The 17,153-nt window shown below is 37.7% G+C and overlaps 1 protein-coding gene across 1 annotated transcript; it reads right to left on the bottom strand.

Moving 5' to 3' along the window:
• Positions 1-5,341: 5,341 nt before the first annotated feature.
• Positions 5,342-5,794, bottom strand: LOC108339197 (uncharacterized). Its single transcript, XM_017576338.1, has one exon. It carries the CDS (start codon positions 5,792-5,794, stop codon positions 5,342-5,344), a length of 453 nt encoding a protein of 150 aa, XP_017431827.1.
• Positions 5,795-17,153: the final 11,359 nt, after the last annotated feature.

Below are 17,153 nucleotides of genomic sequence, written 5' to 3' on the forward strand. Positions count from 1 at the left end.
GAATTAAAATTCCATCTTCATATTCTCTAAATTAGGTTGTTATTTCATTTTGAAAAGAAGTTTTGGTCCTCATGTTCGTCCAGCAGTTGTACGCACACGGTGAGTTGGAAGCATAGAAGCAGCTCACGGGAATTCACTAGGTTCCTGGGAAGGCTCTCGTTTTTTTTCTTTCATTCCAGAAGCTCCCTTCCTTTCTCGGTTTGCATAACGTGGAGCTGGAATGGTGATTTCATTTGGTGAAGGAAATGGTAAAGGAGTTGGAAGCAGGGAGCGTACGGGAATGGTAGCTGGAAGAATGAGGATTTAATTAGGAAGCACACAGCTGTTTCACTTGCTTTTGTAGTGCAGCAAGGTGATGTATTGGAGCAGCCACCGAGAGGGAAAGAAAGGTAGCGCACGAGAGAAGCAGAATGAAGCGGTGTTGAATGGAGGCGTGAATCACTTAGAAGCAATTTATTTTAATTGATCTTTGCCGATTCTTGAGGTGCGGATGTTGAATGTGAAGCACGAGATTCAAAGAAGGGCATGGAGCACCCGGGCTTGATTTTAGGTGATGACACATTTCAGAATAGGCAACCATTTGGCTGGAGTATGTGCACGTGATTTCATTGGGAAAAGGGATTGCATTTTCTTTATTTGAAGGCTACGGTCAAGCTGCTACAGGAGAATGGATTTTTATCATTATTTTGTTGCTTTTACAATTGAAGTTTGCGCGATTTTCAATGAAGAAAAGGGGATACAGTATTTTCTTTCTTTTAATTTAGAAGCTCGGTGATTTATTTGCTGCAAGGTGCTTGACGTATTGTTTGAAGTCTCGTTTTTTTTCTGATTATGGTTTATGCATTTAATTAGTTTATGTATTTAATTAGTTTATGATCTAGTACTCCCTAGGCTAACATAGAGCGTTCGATATCGTAGGCTAGTTCTTTCATGTGTTTTTAGTCACTAGTTTGTTTGGTTTTATTTCATTTCCAATTTTAATTTAGTCATTTGCATTCACAAAAATTTTTCAAACCCCCCCACTGCGTGTTTGTCCTAAGACTCGAACCACATTTGGTCCTTGAGAGACGACCTAGGAGTCACTTCCTAGCACTATACTGCATTCTTTTATGCAATCAACTTTTGTGGGAGGTGCGACCCTCTCATCACATGCCTTCTACCGTTCGGTGTTTGCTGCGAGGTCATACTTATACAGAAATGCTTTTAAACTTCATACAGCAAGAGTCTTCATATACTTCACTTTATAGCATCATCAAAATCATTAACTGCAAGACACCAATGCTCCACATTGGTAACAACTTCAATTGGAGTGATGGATGAACTCAGTTCAGTAGCACTTGAAATGGTAAGATTAATCGAGACTGCAACAATTCCGATTTTTGGGGTTGATTCAGGTGAGGTAATCAATGGATGGAATTCAAAGATTGCTGAACTGACAAGTCTACAAGGCAGTGAAGCTCTGGGGAAATCCATGGTAAATGAAATTATACATGCGGACTCATGTGAGACTTTTAAAAATACTCTAAGCATAGTCGTGCAAGGAGAGGAGAACAAAAGTGTAAAGTTTAAAATAAAGCACTTTGGGCTTCAATAGCAACAGAAAGTTGTATATCACATGGCCAATACTTGCACTAGTAGGGACTACACAGATTCTGTTGTCGGGGTGTGCTTTGTAGGTCAAGACATCACTTATGAGAAAATGGTTCAAGATAAATTCATCAAGTTGGGAGGTGATTACAAAGCAATCGTGCAAAGTCTCAGTCCATTGATTCCACCCATATTTTCTTCTGATGAGAGTGCCTATTGTTCTGAATGGAATGCAACCATGGAAAGGCTAACTGGTTGGAAAAGAGATGAAGTCATAGGAAAATTGCTTCCTGGTGAAATATTTGGAAGTTTTGGTCGACTAAAAGGTCAAGATACCTTGACTAATTTTATGATTTTAATACACCGTGGAATAAGTGGCCAAGATTCTAAGAAGTTACCATCTGGATTTTTTGATAGAAATGGAGAATTTGTTGAGAATTCTATAACAGCAAAAAGTGAATTGATGTTGGTGGCAATATACTTGGTTTTTTCTGCTTCTTGTAGGTTGTAACGCCAGATCTGAATCAATCCTCTAAAGAACACAAGCCAATAGGCAGAGAAAACATTTCTGAATCCAAAGAGTTAGCTTATTGTTAAGACTCCGGCAAGTGTACCGAATCGTATCAAGTAATATAAAATGGTAAGACCAAGTATCGTATCCCAAAAGGACTCACGGCCTAAACAATTATGTGATTTCTTGATTAAATAGGACTTGAAAACAAACTCTTTTACGTTTAGAATGCAAATACTGAAAAGTAAATATGCATGCAATTTGATTAATTAGACAAAAGCACAAAGATGAACATATTTGATATTATGGAATGATTATGTTGTTGCGGTTAGATTTCACCTAGTTTACTCTCATGTATTTACGAATTCTACTTCTTCATTAATGTTTATGTCACTATCTAAAACACTTAAAATCCGATTCCTCGGCAAAGAAAGCCTATCTTTAACTATTAGTTCATACAATTCCTAGTATTCCTAATAATTAATTTTGAAGAACAGAAGCTTAAGACAACCAGAACTCATACCCCAATTCCTGAGCAATACTGCTTTTGGGAATAATTCTCTAGGTCATGAATTGTAAGATACCTTCCGATACTCATGCAAATCATAAATCATGCTAAAGAATGAGTTAAACGAAGCAAGCATTATGCAAAGAAGAATTATCCTAACAATTAATGAAAGAAGCACACATAATCAAGAATCAGTTCAATATATGAGAGTTTACAAAGGTTACATCCTCCCCAACAACAAATAGAGTTTAGTTCACCATTGACATGGTGAAACTAGATGAACAATGGAAAAAAGAATGAAAGATAAAACCCTAGGAATTGAAGATAGGAGCTTTTGCATCCAAATCCGCCTTCAAGGGAGCAAGGAGTATGTTTCTGAGCCTATTTCGTCCAAAGATGTGAACCCTAGGACGTCCAAGTCCTTCAATAGAACATAAATATAATAGAAAACAGGTCCAATCCCACAAGACTGACGCTCAATGTTCCACTTATGGGGCTCAGCGGTGTGCTACGAGTCAAAACTGGCGCTCAACGCCCTTGGAAGGGCGCCCAAGCGTGGTGCGGGAAGAAAACTGGCGCTCAGTGCCCCTTTTCTATGCTCAGTGCCCTTTTTCTGCACTCTGGTTGACTTTTCTGTACTTTTGTTGACTTTTACGCACTTTGGTTGACTAATCTGCACTCTTGGTTGACTTTTATGCACTCTGGTTGACCTTTCTGCACTTTGGTTGACTTCTTTGCATTATGGTTGACTTTTCTGCATTCCAACTATTTGGTACTTTAACTCTTCTTTCAAATCATTCCATAGCCAACAAAATCAAGGGAATTTAGTGATAAAACCATCAAGTATAACTTCAACTCTCTTATTCACAAAACTAAAGCAAAAACATGAGTTAAAGCAAGTTTCTAAGTCAAAAAGGGTGTTTTTAGTATCAAATAATAGTAAATTTAATCGTTATCACAATCCCAAACTTAGAACTTTGCTTGTCCTCAAGCAAACAATATGTAACTTGGTTTTCAAACAATCAATACAATGGTTTCAACACCTTCCAAAACCTTTTCTTTCAAGGCAAGTAATTGCTCATATCAGCTTATCATAAAGAATATCAGTCAAGATGAATAAATGCCTTGATTCAATTAAGCTCATTGTGGTGCTCACATAATCATAAAATATTCAACAGATGCTATACTCATGAATGATCAACCAAGCAAAGATGTAATCATGCAAACATGGAACTACTCCTTACCAAGGAAAAGTGTTTCTCTCAAACACACAAGTGTATATGGAGGTGACTCATTCAGTCTACTATCACAATGTCACATAAATCAACTTTGTCTTGCATTTAATCACAATCAATCAAACTCATAAGCAAGTATCATCACAAGGGCTTTTCTATGGCTTGTAATGTGGCTAGGCTAAGAAGAAAATTGGTTTTTTCGGATCACAAAATCCTTGAGTTAAGAGAGTCATTCATAATTTCATCATTTAAACACACTCTCTTACTTCTTCCCAGCTTTCCCTTGCATTGATCTTTTCTTTTTCTTTCTTTTCTTTTCTTTTTCTTTTGCTTTTTTATTTGCTCAACACTTAGCTCAATGCTTATTTTATTTTCCAAATTTCCCAACAACCCCAAACTTGAACCTTTATCAATACCACACAACATATTCTCAACTTTACTCAAGGTAAAGATTTTCAAAAGGGGTTTTCATTTTATGTTTAAGGCTAAAGGTTCAAAAGATAGAACACATTGTGCTCTCTTTTATTGGGCTAAACTCATGCATTGGCTAAAGAGGGATAACACCAGATGGCCTTGATCATGTGACACATGTAAGAAAGTGATTCAATCATAGAAACCTGGGTAAAGTCATTCATGCTTTCACAGTAATAGCAATCATTCACAAACACTCTAGAGTCCAATTCTCACACAGGCTAATTCAAGTTTCAACATTTATATAAACATCCTGCTCAATATCACAATCACAAGTTTACCTCATGCATCTTTTCACAATATTGTGAGCAACCACCTGTCAGCATCATGCATCATCTCAACATCAATCAATATAATCAGCATCATAAAGCAACACTCATCATAAACATCATATCATGATCAAACCATTGCATCACAGATTAAGTTTTAAGCCAAGTACATCAAATCCTATACTACTAATAGAAGCAAATAAGTTCAATCAAAAAATAAAAGACAAGTTTAGAAAACCGGGTTGCCTCCCAGCAAGCACTTCTTTAATGTCACTAGCTTGACCCAATAAAGCTCAAGTTTGATTTTCAATGTTGATGTGCTTCTTCCTTTCATGACACCAACATAATCTCAGCATCTTTCTTGTCACCAATTTGACTCTCCTAGAGTAAGGAGCCTCAATCTCAAGAACTCCATTTGCCTTTATATCCTTGATAACCTATAACCTGTTCTTGAATTTCACTGGTTTGCCAAGGTAGGGTTCATGATTTTCCATCACAGAGTCATGGTGCACGAGTCTTTCTTCTTTATCTCCATCATCTTCCTTCAGCCTTGGAAAGCAACAAGTATGATTCCTCTTGACCGTCTTAGCAACTTTATCAGGTAAACTAGTCACTAATAGAACTTCATCTTTAGCTTTAGGACTAGTCTTTGTTTCTTTTATTGGTTGCCCAGCTTCAAAGACATTGAAAGTAACCTCTTCATCTTGGTCTTTCAACGTTATAACTCCATCATCCACATGAATGACAACCTTAGATGTCTTCATGAATGGCCTTCCAAGGATGAGCGGTATCTCACATTCTCCTCCATCTCCATCACTACAAAGTCCACCAGAAATTTGAGTTTATCAATTTTCACCACCACATCTTCTACCACACCATAAGGATGCTTAATGGACCTGTCTGCCATTTGCAAGATTGCTTTTGTAGGTTTGACCTCTAGACCACCAATCTTCTTAAGCATAAATAACGGCATTAGATTGATATTAGCTCCTAAGTCAACTAGAGTCTTCCCTATATCATGATTCCCAATGGTGCAAGGGATGGTGAAACTCCCCGGATCTTTGAATTTGGGAGGTAGTGTCTTCTGCAATATGGCACTGCAATTACCCTGAACTTCAGTTTTTTCCTCATCTATATATTTCTTCTCTTTGAGGAATTGCTTCATGTGCTTTGCATAAGCAGGGATTTGCTGCAGTGCTTCGGTCAAGGGCATAGTAATCTCTAATTGCTTGAAGATCTCTTTAAAACGCTCATATTGTCTCTTTATCTATTTTCTCACTCCCCTTAGGATAAGCAATTGGAGATTACTATACCTTTGACCGAAGCACTGCAACAATTGAAGGAAACTATGGATGAACAGGGAAATTGCAGAGCTATTTTGGAAAAACCACTTCCTCCAAAAGTGAAAGATCCAGGAAGTTTTACTATTCCTTGTGTCATTGGGAAGGAGAATATAAGGAAAGCCTTAATTGATTTAGGGTCAAGAATTAATTTGATGCCCTTATCTATGCTTGAAAGGATTGGTGATCTTGAAGTCAAGCCAACAAAGGTGACTTTGCTTATGGCGGATGAGTCTTCAAAGAAACCCTATGGTGTAGCGGAAGATGTTGGGGTTTGTATAGAGAAACTTAAATTCCTGGTGGACTTTGTGGTTATGGAGATGGAGGAATATGAGAAGATTCCAATTATTCTTGGAAGGTCGTTTATGAAAACGGCAAAAGTAATCATCAATGTGGATGATGGGATGATATTGCTCCAAAACCGAGAGGCAAAGGTGATCTTTAATGTCTTTAAAGCTTAGAACCAGATTCAAGAGAAGGAGACTAATCATAAAGCTGCATGTAAGGATGCACCCGTGAGTAGCTCTAAAGCTGCAAAGCAGGTCATCAAAGGTAAAAACAGTTTCTTGTCTCAGGTTAGGGAAGAAGAAAAAGATGACAAAGGAAGGACGGTTCATGATGTCTTTGTGGAGGCACAATTCAAACTTGGCACACTAGTAAGATTCAAGAACAAGTTGTGGGTTGTCAAAGATTTCAAAGAAAATGGAGTGATAGAGATTGAAGCTCCATATTCAAGACGAGTCAAGAAGGTGGACCGAAATCAATTGATGAGTTGGTGTGATGAAAGCAAGAAAAACACCAACATTGAAGATGAAACTTAGCTTTATTGAGTCAAGCTAATGACGTTAAAAGAGCGCTTACTAGGAGGCAACCCAATGGTTTAAGAACTTTAATTTTTGTTATTTGGTGATATAATTGTGAACTTTTGTTATTTTGTTGTTTTTTTGGTAATGAGTTTGTTACAACACAACATGTACTGATGGATGCTAGGTGATTGAGTATCTACTGAAGGATACTATGCTATCAAGCACTTACTGATGGGTGTTGATGAAAAGGATTTACATCTACTGATGGATGTTAGGTGGAAGAGAGCCTGCTGATGGGTGTTGGAAGATTTTGGGTCAGGCTCGTGACGTTAAACAAGCGCTACCTGGGAGGCAACCTAGTTGATTGAATTTGTCTTTATTTGTTTGTTTTGGTTTTGTTCTAGTTGCATTATAGGGATTGATTGTTGAATATTTGAGTGGTGTGAGAGACTAAGTGCATTGATTAAGTGAGAGTGTACGGAGTGAGTGGAAAATATGAGATTTGAAAAATTGAGAGTTGAAGTTGAGAGGCATTGGTGATAGAGGCTTAGAGCAAGCTAGGCAGAAGGAGATTGGATATCGCGCATGCCGCTCAGCGCCAACTACCGCTGAGTGCGACCGTTGTAGATTTTCTGTTTGGGTTTTTAAACAGTTGGGCTTCGCGGGGGTTGGCCCATTAGGCATTTCTCTAACCCTAGGGCACGTCTAAGCCACCACTTTTAGCCTTCATTCCTCCCAAGCACTCTCCAAAGGATTCTCTTCATTTTTCCCTTCATCCCTTTTCACAAAAACCCTTTTGATAACGGTTGAAAAACCGTTATTTTTATGCTTAAAATTGATACCAAAAGCAACCTTTAAGACTTAGAAACTACCTTGAACTCATATTTTTGCTTTAGTTTTCTGAATAAGAGAGTTGAAGGTGAATTTAATGGTTTTGTGCAAGATTCCCTTGATTTTGTAGGCTAATTGAATGATTTGAAAGAAGAATTGAAGTACCGAATGATTGGAATGCTGAAAAGTCAACCAGAAACCAGAAAAGTCAACCAGTCAACCAGAAAAGTCAACCAGTCAACCAGAATGCAGAAAAATTTGCGACCGAGTGGCGCTGAGCGGTAATTTTGCGCTGAGCGGCAGTTTTCATGTGCCGAAATCACCGCTGAGGGGCAAAACAGCAGCTGGGGGGCAAAATGGATCATGCGCTAGTACTACTCAACGGTAAAATATCGTTGAGCGCCATTCTAAATGGGCTTGGACCGGTTTTCTGTTACTTTAATGGCTTGGGCCTAATTTTCTGTATTTTTCAGAATAGTATATAAGCTTTAGGACGTCCTAGGGTTTGTATCTTTGGCTAGAGAAGACGTAAAACACACTTTTCACCCCTTGCGGGTAGAATTGGAGATGGTGACGACTCTCCTCTTCTCTATTTAGGGTTTTTCTATCTCTTCCATTCTTTCTTTATTGTTCATCTAGTTTCACTATGAATATGGTGAACTAAACTTTGTATTGTTGTTGGGGAATCAATGAAATCTTTTGAAACTCTCATATATGGAATTTTATGTTTAAACATCGTATGTATGATACATGCTTTCTTTCACCATTAGTTAGGGTTTTTCTTCTTTGCTCAAAGCATGCATTGTTTAACTCATTCGATGTCATGATTATTGGTTTTATTGATATGGACACATACGGTAAAATCTAGATCCGGGGAAACTGTCCCAACAGTAGTATAAACCTAGACATAGGAATATGATGATTGGTTGTCGTTAAGCTTCCGTTCACTATAATGCATGATTAATTGCTAGGGAGACAAGACATTGTAAACTAGTGATTATGATTAGGCTTTCTTCGCCGAGACGTCGGGTTTAAGGTAAAATAGAGAGTGGCATTAACATTGATGAAAAGAATGATGAATTCCTAAATATATGAGAGTGGATAAGATGAAATTGATTATCCCAACAACATACTCATCCATATAATTCATTCCAAGTATTTGTGTTCTTCTTTCCATTGATCAAAACTCATGCATACATGTTTACTTTTTGTCTTTTGCATTTGAAACCTCAAGAATTTGTTTATTTTCACAAGTCTTAAATAATAAAGAAGTCATATAACTAACTAGGTCGTGAGTCCTTTGGGAGAACGATACTTGGTCTTACCAAGTTTATTACTTGATACAATTCAGTCACACTTGCCGAGGTTACAAGTTTTTTGCGCCATTTTCGGTGTTTAGAAATTTGTCATCAAGTTTTTGGCGCTGTTGTCGGGGACTCGTGGTTTAACTAGTTTATTTGTGTGATTATTGATTATCTTTGACTTGTTTTTGAAATTTGAATTTCTAAATTTCGAATTTTGAATTTCTATTTTTATTTTTCTGTTTTTATTTTTCTGTTATTATTTTTCTATTTTTATTTTTCTATTTTTTGTTTTTATTTTTCTGTTTTTATTTTATCTTCTATCTTTCTATCTTTTATCTTCTTATCTCTTATTTTATATCTTTTGTATCTTTTTGTGCTAACAAATTTTTCTAGGGACTTGTTTTCTTATGTATGCAGGAAGCAATTCGTACTAGAAGCAAGAAAACCTCAGAACCTCTTCTTGAAGGCTTGGACGAAAGTAGAAGGAGGAGAAGAATCCGTACATCTAGAGAACTTTTCCCTCCTCCAGAAGATCTTTTACAACCTTCACCACAAGTTTCTCACCATAGCACTGAGGAGATGGAGAATAATAATGTTAAACGGACTCTTGCAGATTACACCAGTGTAGTTGGCCCTCAACATTTTAACAGCGTAACAAGACCGAGGTTCAATGCAGCCAACATGGAGGTGAAACCGACGTTGATCCAGCTGGTTAAGAGTAATCAATTTAATGGGTTGTCACATGAAAGCCCATATGAGCACCTCACAACCTTTAATGAAATTTGCAATATAGTGAAGATAAATGGGGTGCCTGACGAAGCAATCAAACTCAGCCTGTTTCCTTTCTCATTGGGAGGCAATGCTAAGCTTTGGTTTAACTTTTTTCTAGAAGGGTGCTTTATAGAGTGGGAAGTTGTGGTGACAAAGTTTTTGAACAAATACTTCCCACAATCCAAGGTAAACAAAGGAAAGCAAGAGATCTCATCTTTTAGGCAAGGCATGGAGGAATCACTAGGTCACACATGGGACAGGTACAAAAGCCTATTAAGAAAGACTCCCACGCATGGATTTGATGAAGTAGAAGTAGTCCTAATCTTCCTTGGAGATCTTGGTTCACAAACCAAGTTGATGCTAGACACCTCAGTTGGAGGCAATATTAAATGGAAGACTCTAGAGGAAGCAACTGAAATAATTGAAAACATGGCTACTAATGACAATGAGCTGAACAGTGAAAGAGGAACTCCTATTCAACAAAAAGGAGTTCTACAATTGCAATACAATGATGCTTTGTTAGCTCAAAACAAGATAATAACTCAACAATTGGAGAATCTCACAAAGGCACTTGCACAACTGCCAAAAGAGTTAAAGACTGTTGCACAGGTTCAACAACAGATGTGTGAACTATGTGGTGGTGACCATATCAATGGTCAATGCGCCTTTCCAGTGGAAGCTTTAGAGGATGTTAACTTCATGGCCAATCAATTTCCATACCGTAAGGGGAACTTCAATCAAGGGTGGAAACCACACCCAAGTATTGGTCAACAACAACAACCAATAAAGATACAATCAATAAACTGGGTTGCCTCCCAGGTAACGCTTGTTTAACGTCATGAGCCTGACCCAAAATCCTGTAGCACCCTTCAGTAGATGCAAATTTTTCTTACCAATACCCATCAGTAGGTGTATACAAACATAGTATCCTTCAGTAGATACTCTTCCGCCTAACATCCATCAATAGATGTAAACCCTGTAACAAACTTATAACAAAAACAAAAATACCCAAAAGTTTAAAATTACATCACCAAACCAAAAATTAAGAGTTCTTAAATCACTGGGTTGCCTCCCAGCAAGCGCTCTTTTAACGTCACTAGCTTGACCCAATAAAACTCAAGTTCTTTCTTCTTTTTTTTCTTTCTACTGAACTTCTTCAGGAATTTGATAAAACCAGGAACCTGTTGCAATGTCTCAATCGTAGGAACTTTAATCTCCAATTTCTTGAAGATTTCCATAAAGTGCTCAAATTCCTTCTTCCAAATGATACTTCGTTGGATGAGGAAGAGGTTTTTCATATGATTCTTTCTTTTTTTCTCTCGTCCTCTTTTTCTTTTCTCTCGCTTTCTTTTTGCTTTCTCTTTTTCCACTCACTTTCTTCATCTTCACACAAATTTTCTCTTCTTCTTTCTCTTCTCTCTCTTTTCTCTCTTCTTTTTCCAACTCAACTTTTTCAACATTTACACTCACTAGCACTTTACACTCTTCCTTGAGGTTAACCTCAGTATTAGCCCCAAAATTCTTGTCAGGCCTTTCTTCCAACTACTTAGTAAGTTGACCCACTTGAATCTCCAAGTTCTTAATAGCAACTTCAGTGCTCTTTTGAGTGGATTCAATTGCCTGTATGAATTGTTGAAGAGTTTCTTCCATCCTTATTGATCTTTCATTAAGTGTAGACATTTGTTGCCATAAGGTTGGTTGTTGTTGTTGCTTGTTAAATTGCCCTGATTGTCCAGCTTGCCCACTTTGTCCTTGACCAATACTTGGGTGTGGTTTCCACCCTTGATTGAAGTTCCCCTTACGGTATGGAAATTGATTGGCCATGAAGTTAACATCCTCTAAAGCTTCCACTGGAAAGGCGCATTGACCATTGATATGGTCACCACCACATAGTTCACACATCTGTTGTTGAACCTGTGCAACAGTCTTTAACTCTTTTGGCAGTTGTGCAAGTGCCTTTGTGAGATTTAAGAACTCTTAATTTTTGGTTTGGTGATGTAATTTTAAACTTTTGGGTATTTTTGTTTTTGTTATAAGTTTGTTACAGGGTTTACATCTATTGATGGATGTTAGGCGGAAGAGTATCTACTGAAGGATACTATGTTTGTATACACCTACTGATGGGTATTGGTAAGAAAAATTTGCATCTACTGAAGGGTGCTACAGGATTTTGGGTCAGGCTCATGACGTTAAACAAGCGTTACCTGGGAGGCAACCCAGTTTATTGATTGTATCTTTATTGTTTGTTCTGCTTTAGTTGTATGATAGGGATTGGATGCATGAGTGATCTGAGAACTTAATTGCAGGGAGCAAGTGAGGAGCATGAGTAGAAGGCACCTAGGTTAAGCTAGGAAGAAGAAAAGCACAACACGAAAGCGCTGCTGAGCGGCAAATTTCCGTTGAGCGGTGGTATCACAAAATGGGCTTAGGTTGCCCCTTAGCGGAACTCGAGCCCATTGGGGTATTTTTATGCCCTAAGTCACGCTTTGGCCTCTATTTTCAGATGCTTCTCTATACTCACACTCCTAAACACTTTTCCAAAGGTTCTCTACATTTTTCCCTTCATTCCTCTTTAGAAAATCTCCCTTCCATTCACTTTCTAACTAGTTTTCCATCTAAGTTTGGGGTTGGTGGAGAGCATCATTGTTCTTCATAGTTTGAAAGCATTCTCCACTCATCTAGCATCTCCACCCAAGTAAGTCAAGCATTTTTCATTCTAGGGTTCTTGAGCATGAATATGATTGTTGAAGCATGAATTTTTAGAGGTTTTGATTCCTATGCATGATTTGATGAATTAATTGATGTTTGAACCGATTGAACTGATTGATTTTGATCTAGAAGTATGAAAATTGTATGTGGGTGGAGTTAGGAAAGGTCAAAAGAGTGCTTTTCAAAAATCTGCAGAATCACCGCTTAGAGGTAAATGTCCGCTGAGCGGCACTCTAACAGACTTTGGTTTTTGGGTGAATTTTGTGCTGGATTGATGCACTGGTGGAGCTGAGGGGTGATTTTGACCCTCAGCGGTGGTTTAGCATGGATTTAGGGTGTTGTTTTTGGTTTACTAATGATTAACAATATGTGTTGTGGTTTTGTAATTTGTGTTTGATGTAGGAATGACATCCTCTTCAGGCAAAAGATTGAAGACCATGGCATCCAAAAGGAAAGATAAGGAACCAGAACAACCCCACTCTAGTAGGTTCCTATCTCGCAAACATGAGAAGCAGTTTAAGGTGGTCCAAGATAGGAGGATACAGATGACAACACAGACTGATGAAGAGCTGAGATAGCATTTACTGATGCATGTTATCAGCACTAGAGCAGGATTTATTTTATGATTTTGTTTGGCTTTATATTATTGAACTTATTTGCTACTGTTTTTAGAATAGGGTTTGATGTACTCAATTGGAAACTTTGTCTGTTAAGATGGTTTGCTTATGATTGTTGTTTGATAAGTAATGCTTGATGATGCTTTGATGTTGATTGATGTTGAGATTGTGCACATTATATGCTTATACAGATGGTTCACATGCTTTGTGAAAAAATGCATGATGTTGTGATTGTGATTATGATACTAAGCAGGATGTGTATATGTGGAATGTGAATGAGCTTATATGTGAGGCTTTGAGCTCCAGAGTTGTTGTGATTGAATGCTATTACTTTGAAAGCCTGAATGACTTTGCCCAGCTTTCTATGATTGAATCAATTGCTTGTTTCCATCATATGATCAAGGCCATTTGTTGGTAACCCTTTTATTAGCCAAATGCATGATTTTAGCCCCACAAAAGAGAGCACTATGTGTTCTATCCTTTGAACCCTTAGCCTTGAACATGATTTGAAAACCCTTTGTGAAAAGCTTTACCTTGAGTTAAGTAGAAAATATTTTGTGGTATTGATAAATGTTCAAGTTTGGGGTTGTTGGGAAGTTATGAAAGGGAAATTGAAAGCATTGAGCTAAGAGCTAAGATGTGAAAAAGAAAAAAAAGGAAAAAGAAGAAAAACAAAAGCTCAATGCAAAAGGAAAGTTGGGAATAAGTAAGAATGATTGTGTTAGATGATTCTCTTAACTCAAGGGTATTGTGATCTAGAAAAACCAATTTTTCTTGTTAGCCCAGCCACATTATAAGCCATTGAAAAGTCCTTGTGATGATGCATGCTTGTGAATGTATTTGATTGTGGTTAAATGAAAGGCAAAGTCAATTCATGTGACATTGTGATAGTAGAGTGAATGAGTGAAACACTTTATCTAGTAAGGAAAGATTCCATGAACACATAAGAACATCTTTGCTTAGTTGATTGATCATTCATGAAATGTAGCATTTGTTGGATAGTATGTGATTGTGTGAACACTAAAGCATGTGCATGTCTTGATTGAAATCTTTGCAATGAGCTTAATTGAGTACTTACTTATCTTGAAAAGGGAGTTTTGAATGTGGTGAACAATTATATGGATTAATGGAAGATTGAGTTACATATTTATTTCTTGAGGACAAGCAAAGTTTTAAGTTTGGGGTTGTGATAACGGTTGAAAAATCGTTATTTTTATGCTTAAAATTGATACCAAAAGCAACCTTTAAGACTTAGAAACTAGCTTGAACTCATATTTTTGCTTTAGTTTTGTGAATAAGAGAGTTGAAGGTGAATTTAATGGTTTTGTGCAAGATTCCCTTGATTTTGTAGGCTAATTGAATGATTTGAAAGAAGAATTGAAGTACCGAATGATTGGAATGCTGAAAAGTCAACCAGAAACCAAAAAAGTCAACCAGTCAACCAGAAAAGTCAACCAGAATGCTAAAAAGTCAACCAGAATACAGAAAAAGTTGCGACCGAGTGGCGCTGAGCGGTAATTTTGCGCTGAGCAGCAATTTTCAGGTGTCGAAATCACCGCTAAGGGGCAAAACAACAGTTGAGGGGCAAAATGGATCATGCGCTAGTACCGCTCAGTGGAAAAATACCGCTGAGCGCCATTCTAAATGGGCTTGGACCAGTTTTCTGTTACTTTTATGGGCTTGGGCCTAATTTTCTGTATTTTTTAGAATAGTATATAAGCTTTAGGACGTCCTAGAGTTTGTATCTTTGGCTAGAGAAGACGCAAAACACACTTTTCACCCCTTCGGGGTAGAATTGGAGATGGTGACAGCTCTCCTCTTCTCTTTCTAGGGTTTTTCTATCTCCTCCATTCTTTCATTATTGTTCATCTAGTTTCACCATGAATATGGTGAACTAAACTTTGTATTATTGTTGGGGAATCAATGAAATCTTTTGAAACTCTCATATATGGAATTTTGTCTTTAAACATCATATTTTTGATACATGCTTTCTTTCATCATTAGTTAGGGTTTCTCTTCTTTGCTCAAAGCATGCATTATTTAACTCATTCGATGTCATGATTATTGGTTTTATTGATATGGACACATACGGTAAAATCTAGATCCGGAGAAACTCTCCCAACAGTAGTATAGACCTAGACATAGAAATATGATGGTTGGTTGCCGTTAAGCTTCCGTTCACTATAATGCATGATTAATTGCTAGGGAGACAAGACATTGTAAACTAGTGATTATGATTAGGCTTTCTTCGCCGAGACATCGAGTTTAAGGTAAATTAGAGAGTGGCATTAACATTGATGAAAAGAATGATGAATTCCTAAATATATGAGAGTGGATAAGATGAAATTGATTATCCCAACAACATACTCATCCATATAATTCGTTCCAAGTGTTTGTGTTCTTCTTTCCATTGATCAAAACTCATGCATACTTGTTTATTTTTGTCTTTTGCATTTGAAACCTCAAGAATTTGTTTATTTTCACAAGTCTTAAATAATCAAGAAGTCATATCACTAACTAGGCCGTGAGTCCTTTGGGAGAACGATACTTTGTCTTACCAAGTTTATTACTTGATACGATTCGGTCACACTTGCCGAGGTTACAAGTTTTTGGCGCCGTTTTCGGTGTTCAGAAATTTGTCATCACCTTTCTCCACCCATTTTTACATCAATTCTCCATTCAAGTTTGGGGTTTTGTGAGAGCATTGCTTTTAGGGGTTAATTTCTTCAAATTCATTGAGCATTCTTCATGCATTAAGCATCTCCACCCAAGTAAGTACATGCATTTTACATTCTAGGGTTTTGAAAGCATGATTTTGAATGAATATGGTTGTCTAAGCATGATTCTTGAGGGATTTTGATGTTCTTGCATGATTGATTGAAATAATCACTGTTTGGACCGATTAAATTTCTTGCTTAGGGTCTAGAATTAGGACAAATGCATGTGGGTGGAGATTAAAGGCCAGTTAGGGCCATTATGCAGAAAAACACTGATTGTCGCTCAACGCCAGTTACTGCTGAGCGCTATTTCTGCAGAAATTGGATCTGTGTTGTCTAGATGTTTATGGTTGCAGGTGACATTGAGGGATCCTGTTTTGCCCTCAGCAATGTCAGGGAAGCATGTTGGAGTTTGTTTTGTGATTTACTAATGCTTGACAATATTTCTTGGGGTTTTGTGTATTGTGTTTGATGCAGGAATGACCTCCTCATCAGGGAAGAGAATCAAGACCGTGGGAACTAAGAGGAAGGAACCAGAGCGCCCCTATTCCAACAAGTTCCTTTCCCGTGGACATGAGCAACACTTCCTCATTGTCCAAGATAAAAGGCTCTTGATGGAGCGGAAGGCGGGGTGGATACTAGACTTGCCTCCACAATTTGGAGAGGAAGTGGAGAACAAAAATTGGGAGAATATAACTACTTACCCTGCACCAGCCAACATAGCATTGGTCAAGGAATTCTACACCAATGCAAAGCCATTGGGTGACTCTCACACAGAGGACTACATGAGCTATGTTAGAGGAAAAATCATTTGGTATGATCCTGATTCTATTAACAGGTTTCTGCATATTGAATGGACTAGTGTGCAATGTCAATTTTCACTGAACATGGAAGAAGGAACAAATTTTGATGATATAGAGAGTGTGTTGTGTGTGCCTAGAGGGAATTTTCAGAGGAATAGGAATGATGTAGTTGTGCATATTAGGAGAGCTAATTTGACTCCTTTGGCAAAATACTGGATGGCGTTTTCTCATGCCAACATCCAGCCTTGTTCTCATGTCTCTGATATTACTATCAGTAGGGCCCTTTTTCTGTATTGTGTGCTTAGAGGGATTAGCATTAACATTGTATAAGTCATAACAAATGAGATTCGGGCTTGTGCCAGTACTATGAACAATAAGACACCCTTGGGGCATCCATCTCTGATCACACACCTCTGTGAGTTAGTTGGGGTTAACACTTCCATACCGACAACAGAACGACCACGGAAGGCTATTGATGAGGCTTATTATAGACAGTGTTACGGGGGAAATGAGGTAGCCCAGCCAGTACTGATAACAGTTGAAAAACTGTTATTTTCATGCTTAAAATTGACACAAAAAGCAACCTTTACACTTAGAAACTAGCTTGAAATCATGTTTTTATCCATATTTTCATAAATAAGAGAGCTGTACAGGTTTATGCTTGATTTCAGTGT

Source organism: Vigna angularis, chromosome 5 (assembly GCF_016808095.1).
Source record: "Vigna angularis cultivar LongXiaoDou No.4 chromosome 5, ASM1680809v1, whole genome shotgun sequence".
Lineage (NCBI taxonomy): Eukaryota > Viridiplantae > Streptophyta > Magnoliopsida > Fabales > Fabaceae > Vigna > Vigna angularis.

Bases quoted from the DNA above. Each gene is read 5' to 3' on its own strand.
- LOC108339197 (XM_017576338.1), bottom strand. From the start codon at position 5,794: ATGCCCTTGACCGAAGCACTGCAGCAAATCCCTGCTTATGCAAAGCAC.